Source organism: Cygnus atratus, chromosome 3 (genome assembly GCF_013377495.2).
Source record: "Cygnus atratus isolate AKBS03 ecotype Queensland, Australia chromosome 3, CAtr_DNAZoo_HiC_assembly, whole genome shotgun sequence".
NCBI lineage: Eukaryota > Metazoa > Chordata > Aves > Anseriformes > Anatidae > Cygnus > Cygnus atratus.
The window spans coordinates 996,630-1,005,128 of record NC_066364.1 but is presented as its reverse complement, the minus strand read 5'-3'; the positions used below and the strand labels follow the sequence as shown (position 1 = coordinate 1,005,128).

General features: G+C 46.7%; 1 protein-coding gene across 1 annotated transcript; it reads left to right on the top strand.

Moving 5' to 3' along the window:
* The first annotated feature begins 238 nt into the window (after positions 1-238).
* On the top strand, positions 239-7,564 carry LOC118259064 (interferon-induced very large GTPase 1-like). The gene is given in 4 exon segments (XM_035568323.1): positions 239-3,379; positions 3,381-5,081; positions 5,083-5,526; positions 5,528-7,564. Coding segments are annotated over 4 exon segments (7,323 nt in total).
* The last annotated feature ends 935 nt before the right edge of the window (positions 7,565-8,499 follow it).

The following is an 8,499-nucleotide window of genomic DNA, read 5'->3' as shown; positions in this document are numbered from 1 at the left end:
GTAGGTTATACATGGGTGCTGTTGAAGGCTGTGCCTTGTCCATGGCTATTTGTGTAGCCACGTCAGTGGTTGTGTGTGTGTCTGTCTGTGTCTGTCTTTCTCAGGAGTGCCCGAAGCTGGGTTCCAGTGGCAGGGCAGAAGAAATCTGTGGGCTGGGAACTCTGGAGAGGCCTCTTCTAAGGGGTGGTGGCCTCCTCTAACCTGATGTAACAAAAGTCTGTTTTCCCCTTCCACAGCCATGGGGTCACAGGAGGAGAGAGCAGATGCTGGGGAAAAGGCACATCTTGCTAAGAAATTGCTGGCAGAAGCATTTGAGAAGGAAGGACTTGATGAAGAATACTGGCTCCCCAAACTGTCGGAGATATTGGGTGTTAAGTCAAGAGATGCTTTGAAACATCTGCAATATGAAGACTACCTTAAACTGGAGTGCAAAGTACAGTACCCCTGGGAGACCAAGGCACTCCGAAAGCTCCTGGGAATCACAGACAACAAAACAGCTGTTGATGAGCTGCAGAAGCAGCGCTTGGAGATGATGAAGCAGAGACAAGAAGCAGCCAAGTCAATCCTACAGGAGCTGGAAGAAATGCAGAAGAGCCGCAGCCACAGCAAGGAAATGATAAGACAGAAAGAGGAGGCACTATGGCAAGCCATGGACATTCCCAAGGAGTACTGGACACCACCAGAGAAGACATTGGTGAATGAGCTGGCGAGCATCCAGAAGCAACTGGAGCAGCAGGAGAAGTCCATGGGGAAGAGAGAGAATGTCTCCGATGAGGAGGTCCTGAGGCGGGCATCGGGAGGCCTGGCTCTGCAGGGTATTTACCGAACCAACAGCCTGGAGGATGTGCTGGCAAAGCGAGAGCAACTCATCAGGGTCCCCGATGGCTTCATGCTCACTGGTCCAGAGCAAGGGTCACTGCTTGAGAGGAAGGAGTTCTCCTCCTCTGCAGCAGAAGCCACTTTCACCAAGTCCATGGAGCAGCTGGGGTTCAGCATCAGCGCTTCAGCCAAAGCCGGGTTCTGGCGGTTCAGTCTTGAAACAGGTGTAGATTACAGCACGTCCTCACAGTCAGAGGACTGCCATCGGTCACGCTCGGAGCAGACATACATTTGCACCGCCAAGTACCAGTACAACCCTCTGGCCTCCTACTACTTCCAAAAGGACCAGCTTCGCCTCTCAGACGCGGCCCTGCGAGAGCTGCAAGACATTGAACAGCTTCTGAGCATCACCCAGGAGGCAGAGAGGTTCCACCTACTGAAGAGCAGGTGTGCCAGCTTCTTCAGCAGGTTTGGGTCCCACGTGAACCAGGGACCCCTCCACTTTGGGGGTATATTCTGGTGGAAAGCATCTGCCGAAGGTTTCAGGGCAGAGCAATGGGAAGAGATGAAGCAACAAACATCTGAAGCACTGAACGGCTACATCGGGGCTACCTTCAGCGGCTTTGGTAGAAATGCAGGATTGAAGGTGGATGCTTCAAACTCCAGCTCACAGGCATCATTTCAGGGAAGAGATAGAAGCAGCGCCCACACAGCAGTTCAGCTCTATGTGACCAAAACAGGGGGCCCATCAGAGACGGATTCCCCTCCCGAGTGGAAATGCGGGCTTGTGGCCAATAACACAACCTGGTGTGTGATCGACCGGGGCTTTCAGCTGATCCCAGTGTGGGACATAATCCTGTCCAACCACAGCAGCGATTTTAAATCCTCCTATCAAATGAGCAGCAACCTCAGGGCTGTGTATGAAGCGCTAACGAATCACAGCGTCAGCGTGATCTTTGGAGAGGAACTGGCCAGTGCTGTAGAAGAGGCCAGAGCTTTCCTGCAGCTCGTGAAGACCTGGGAGGTGACGGTGGATGAAAAGAAACTGCTCAAGTTGATAGATTTTAAACAGGGTCTGAATAACAGAACAAGAAATCACAGTGTCTGGATCAACATATGTCTGTCAGACAAAGCGTTGCAGGAGTTCCTGGTGAATACCGTTTCTTTTTGCCAGAAATCTTCTCCAGAAAACACCACCTATATCAAATCTCTGCTGCGGTGCCTGCTGGATCCTCACATCTATTCTGTCAAGGACTTCCCTGGGGCTTCCTTCATTATGCAATGGGTCTTCCACACGGAGCACATGCTTCCCGAAACTCCCAGTATTTGCAATCTTGAAGATCTTACTAAGACATTGCTGCAAATGAAGGAGTACATCCAGGAAGTCACCTACGCACCGGCAACTTCTGCATCCACCATTCATGAAGCAAAGATTAAAGTCACCTTCACTGTAAGCCTGGCTGTTTACTCTTTGCTCCAGTTTCTGCAGCAAAGCGCACAGGAAGACATAGAACTCTTAGTGCTCTTAGTTACAACCAGCACGGGATACCAAGTAGAAAGCAGCACTTTTCAGTACCTCCTTGGGTGTCCAGAAATTAATTTCATGATAAAGGAAATGCAAAAGGCACATAACGAATATCAGAGCCTGAAGGAACAGGATGTTTACAGAGCTCAGGCTTTCCTGCTGTTGACGGGCCTCACCATAACATCCGAACATAAGAAGGTGACCCCTGAGCAGAAGAATGACCGCTTAGTTTTCATGAAAGAAAAGATGAAAAATGCATGGTCTACAGAGATGAAAACTCTCCTTGAAAAGCACAATGCATTCAAAGACTGGGAGATGCTGGAAAGAGATTTGCAATCCTTCATTGCTGGGCAACTGGAAGACACATCTGACAACCTGAAGAAAGACAGTATAATCAAAGACATGGAAGATGCTTTTCAAGGCATGCAGCCTCCCAGTCAATGCAAACCCAAATCAGACAGCAGCACATCCAAAGCAAATCAAGCCACTGCAAACCCAGAGTTCCTCAACTTACTTAAGCGCCTCGGGCTGGAAAGGTACTATCCAAGAAAAATGGGCACGGAAGATTTCCACATAATATACCAGACATCTGTACACAACAGCCAGCCCAGCAAGGACAGCGAGCTACCATTTTACTTCCTGCAAAGGCTACTGACCGTGGATTATCGGGTGAGGTACCTGACTTGCAAGGAGGCGAGTAAGCCGGGAGTCGTGCCCACACCAAACACCTCGGTGGCGGACCACGAGCCCTCTGATTCCTTTGATGACTTTTTCAGTGACTTAGACGAAGGAGCCCCTGAATGTGCAAGCAGGGAGAGTCATGTGCACCCCATGGACCTCCAGATGGCAATTTTTCATTGTGCTGATGATTTCATGAGACAGTACCTTTCATCAAAGCTTGCTTTCTGCCAGTTTGCACTACCCCTCCTGGTACCAAACCCGTGCACTTCACAGATAGAGTTCCCTCTCTGGTCCCTCAGCCAAATCAAGAAGAGCTGGAAAGGGACGGTGAGATCGGGAGAGCAGACGAAGGATTAGCAGTCACAACAACAAACTCATTTGTCAGGCAGAGACACCCATCGTGTCCTTCCTACGCATCGGCAGCTCTCCTTCCTCTTCCAAGTCTCAGCTCCTGAATGCCCTGCTGAGCAAGCAAAAACATGACACTTTTTTCCACCGACATTGCAAAGGCAGCACCAAAGACTGCTTCCTGATGAAAGGTGTTGTGGAGATCTCCTGGTACGTTCCCCGTGGTAGCGACGACGACAGCTTTAACGGCCCTGTTGCTTTCTGTAACCTGCACGGAGATGCGAGGGATCACGAACTCCAGCTGCAATTCTTACAGGAGATCTCTGACGTGAACGTGGTTCTTGTTTCTGAGTCTGATCAGAGCAACAAGAAAGGCAGGAAAATTTTACATGATCTGTGGCAGTCTCAGAAGCCTTTGGTTTGTCTTTTCACTGAGAAAGAGAGCATTGCAGCTGGCCCATCTAGCCAAAACATAAGAATAGGGATCAAGAACAGAAATGAAGCAGAATTAACGGGTGAGCTGACAAAGACCATCCGAGACCTAGTGGAAGGGTTGAGCACACTTGTTAGCCTCAATGCATGTCTGAGCACAGCTCGCCAGCATGGCTTCTTAGTCGATGAAGATGCAGAAGCGTGCGTGACAGCCAAAGAAAAGGCAATCACGCTGGTGAACCTGTTGAAGAAAGAGAAGTTGTCTGAGATCAAATCACAGCTACTGCCTCTTCAGGGAAAACTGTGGTACATGTGGTGTAAAAAGGACAAAGAACTCACTCGCTTGCAGGAAAAGAGGAACAAGAGCATAGAGCATCATCGGAGCCAAATTGAATTGGAGAAGTCTGCAATAAGAAAAAAGCAACTAGACAAAGCGTTCCCCCTCAATCAGCTGATGAAATCAGTCCTTGGCTTTCTCCAGTCACAGCCAGACAATATCAAGAAATTCTTTCTGCAGTGGATGAAGGTCTTCATGGACGACCTGTCCTCTGATCGCCTTGATGAGCTGAAGAGAGAGTATCATCAGTTATGGTCTCAAATCTTGGCATTAAAGAAAAGCAATGAAAAAAGCGACCTGAAAAGAATATTGATGAATAAGTTAGACGCCCTTTCCGATGAAATCAATGATTCGTCCATTGGCCTTGAGCATATTTTGAGAGAGGTAGGGCAGATTTATGAGGCGCTGGAATCAACAAACTCCAAAGAAAAATGCTTTATCACACTACCTGAAATTGCCGCCGATCTGATGGTTTCAGGGTATCCCGTTGAGCTGATGGATGGTGACGCTTCTTACATACCACTGCAATGGATTGGAGCAATCTTTGACAGGTTAATTGAGAAGCTAGGGGACAAGCGAGTATTCGTGCTTTCTGTGCTTGGCATCCAGAGTACAGGGAAGTCAACCCTGCTGAATGCCATGTTTGGTCTCCAGTTTAATGTCAGTGCAGGGAGGTGCACCCGGGGAGCGTTTATGCAGCTCGTTAAAGTGGACGAGAAGCTCCAACAGGATTTGAACTTTGATTACATGCTCGTTGTTGACACAGAAGGACTTCGTGCCGTAGAGATGGCCAATAAGCAGTCACTTAACCATGACAATGAGCTGGCCACCTTTGTCATTGGCGTGGGCAACATGACTCTGATCAACATCTTTGGAGAAAATCCTTCGGAAATGCAAGACGTCCTTCAGATTGCTGTGCAGGCTTTCCTGAGGATGAAGGCAAGTAAATCTTTCCCCAAGCTGCCTGTTTGTGCACCAAAACGTGGGCGAAATAACCGCAAAGGAACAGAACATGGAAGGACAAAGACGCCTGCAGGAGAAGCTGGATGAAATGACCGTGACAGCGGCCCAGCAGGAATTCTGTGACGTCACCTGCTTCAGCGACGTCATCCGCTTTGACGTGAACACCCACATTCATTACTTTGCTCACCTGTGGGAAGGAAACCCACCGATGGCACCGCCCAACCCCACCTACTCCCAGAACGTCCAGGAATTAAAGAGCAGAATTCTCCAAGCTGCCAAGAAGGAATCGCAGAGCAGCATTTTGAGGCTCTCCAGCTTGAAAGTTCGTATTAGTGACCTGTGGAATGCCTTGCTGAACGAAAACTTCGTTTTCAGCTTCAAGAATTCAGTGGAGATTGCCGCATACAAGAAACTGGAAACCTGCATTTAGTCAGTGGACCTGGCAGCTGAGAAGTCACATCTTAGACTTGCAAATGAAACTGGAAAATAAGGTTCGGAATGGGGAGTTGAGGAAGGTCACCATGGAACACCTTGAAAAACTGGTGCATGAGACAAATGATGCCATCACCAAGAACATGGAAATGTTCTTCGGTGAAGACAGAGACCGTGAAATACTGATCCAGTGGAAAAGCAGCACGGAACTGAAGCTGAAAGAACTGAGAGAGTCCCTTCTTGTTGAAACAAGAAGGAAGTGTGAGAAACTTATAGAACTAAAGAAGAGCCGCAGTAAACTGGATGAGAGGAAGTCCAAATATGAAAAGGAGCTCCTGAAAAAGAGCAGACAGTTGGCCCTGTCTCTAAAAGGCCAGGAATTAAGCAAAAGTGAACTGAGAAAACAATTCATTTCTCTCTGGACGCGGTGGATTGCTGAAGTCTCTGTTGAAGTCTCTGCTGCTCCCGCTCTTGAACAGGTGGACATCGATGTGGACATAGAAGATGTCCTTCTAGATCACTTTAGGGAGCCTAATGTAGATAAACGAATCAGGAAGTTATACCAAAAGACTGTCTTTTCTCTTGACATAGAGAAACATGTGTCTAAGAAAAAACGGTTCGGCATCATTCCTAAGAGTTTTGACAATGCCGATGTGAGCAACATGCACCACATTACAGATAGCATCAAAACACATGTGAAGGCAAACATTGAGAAGAAGGAAAAGGACAAAATGGATTACAGTCGAACTTTTATCCATGAAATACTAAATGAAGTGGAGAAAGGTATGAACTCTGTTCCTAACACTGCAAATTACAGTTTTAATAAAGATTACAGAATAGATTTATCACTGTACCTGTGCAGAATGGCAGCAGAAAGGTTTAAAGACATGCATGCAGCATTCAGGAAAGCAAACGATCCAGTCGTCTACCTGGAGAGCAAGAGAGAAGACTTCTTTAAAAGTTTCCAGATTTCCTGCCAAGGAGCCTCTTGTATCACAACATTTGCCGATTTCCTGTGCAGCAAGATTGCCCCAGCTCTTCGACATGCCATCTATGAGAAGACAGCTCTTGGCATAGCTCGAGACATGAAGGATAAAATACCAGATTTCAGTGGCAATAGATCCACTCTGGAAACTTGCATACTGAAATACCTAGCAGAAGAAGAAAATTTTGAAAATTTCAAGCATTACCTTAATTCCCCAGGAGACTTTTTAAATAATTACATCAAGACAAAAGTTGAGACATACTGTTTAGATAAGAACAGAAGGCTGGAGATGTTTTTAAGAGACTCCCTCACTCATTACTATGAAAACATTCAGTCAGCTGTTTTTGCATCCACCACAGTTGTCAAAGACAGAAAAGACAGAAACGATAAAATCTCTCTTTGGCTGGATGAATTCTGCAGAGCACTTGGAGACGTGCTAAGCTTGCCCAGAAGTGACCTGAAGGATATTGAACACCAGGAGATAACAGACATAGAGTTCCTGAATAACGCCATGACAGAAGCACTGTCTCCCCTGATTGATGATCTCAGGAAAGAGTTTGCTAATGCTCGTATGAGCTCATTTGAAAGGCAGCCTCACACAATACTGGCTGAGCAGTTTGCAGGGTGCCAGGAGGAGTGTCCATTTTGTGGGGCTCTTTGCACTAACACTATGCCAAACCATGATGGAGACCACCAGGTTGTCTTCCATCGTCCACAAGTTTTGACAGGATACAGATGGTATTATACAGACAACCTAGTCCTTGATATTTGTTCTAGCAGTGTTTCAAGTGACTGCTTATTCAGGATTGGTAAAGACACATGGATCCCCTACAAGAAATACCGGGATGCAGGACATCCCTATTCCACTTGGAACATTTCTCCTGATCCATCCATGCAAGCATACTGGAAATGGTTTGTGTCTTATTTCAGGACACAGCTAGAGCAATACTACAATGGGAAATTTCACGGCAAAGGAGAAATCCCTGCTTCATGGGAGACAGTTACAAAGCAGAATGCACTTGATGAACTGGAGAAATATTAGGCTAAGTTGGCATGAAGGAAAAGCTGCAAGTGCTTTGCATTTTAGGAAGAACATAACACGAGGATAACTACAAGATACTGTTGTAATGATTATGACCTTAAACCATGTCAAGAAAACAAAATGTAATTGCTTGCAAAGTTGGATGAAATAAGGAGTGCTTCTCATGCCACTGCTCAGCGATTCCCTTGCTTTGTGATAAGAGTCAAAGTCCTCTTCCTTTCTTGCCATAAATATTTACATCAGCTTGGTCTTAAAGCAAACTAGAAAAATATTCCTGCAGCAAGCAGTCATGCCGCCAAGATTAAGACCAAGTGCCAGATGAAGAGCAAAGGCAGTATTAGAAAGTACCAATTTTACCAGCTGCTATGAGAAAAGAAATGACACTGGCAAAAGAGCAGTTTCCCTGCAGCAAATACTCGTCACACTTACAGAAAGGACAGTGGGGTCTGCAAGCAGGTGAACATTTGTGGGAAACTCTGCTATTTTGTTTTTTTTGGGGGGGCAGGGATTGTTTGACACATTCATAAACTCAGTACTCAGGTGCTGTTCTCTTTCTGATGCTGTTAAAGCAGTTAACGCAGCAGCCTGTGTGGATTTAGACAGCAATTTTAACTCCGTGGTTATTAGGTATATGTCCTAGGTTAAGATGTGCCCACACTTCCATGAGCCATTCTTACTCATGGGCTGGGCCTGGCAAACTTCCCTCCAGCTCCTAGCCAACCCAACTGCTTTTGCCAAGCACGTCTGTGTTGGGTAAAAGCCTTTTATAACCAATGTAGAGAATTAGACAGCTTTGCAGCTTCCTCAGCAACTGTCAGCAGTGCGTGATCTTAGTGTTTGTGCTGTCAAGACAGGCAGGTGGCAACTGAACAAAAATGGTCTGGAGAACATGTAAGTGGCTCTGCCTGCACCAGTGCAGTGGGAGGAGGTTTTTA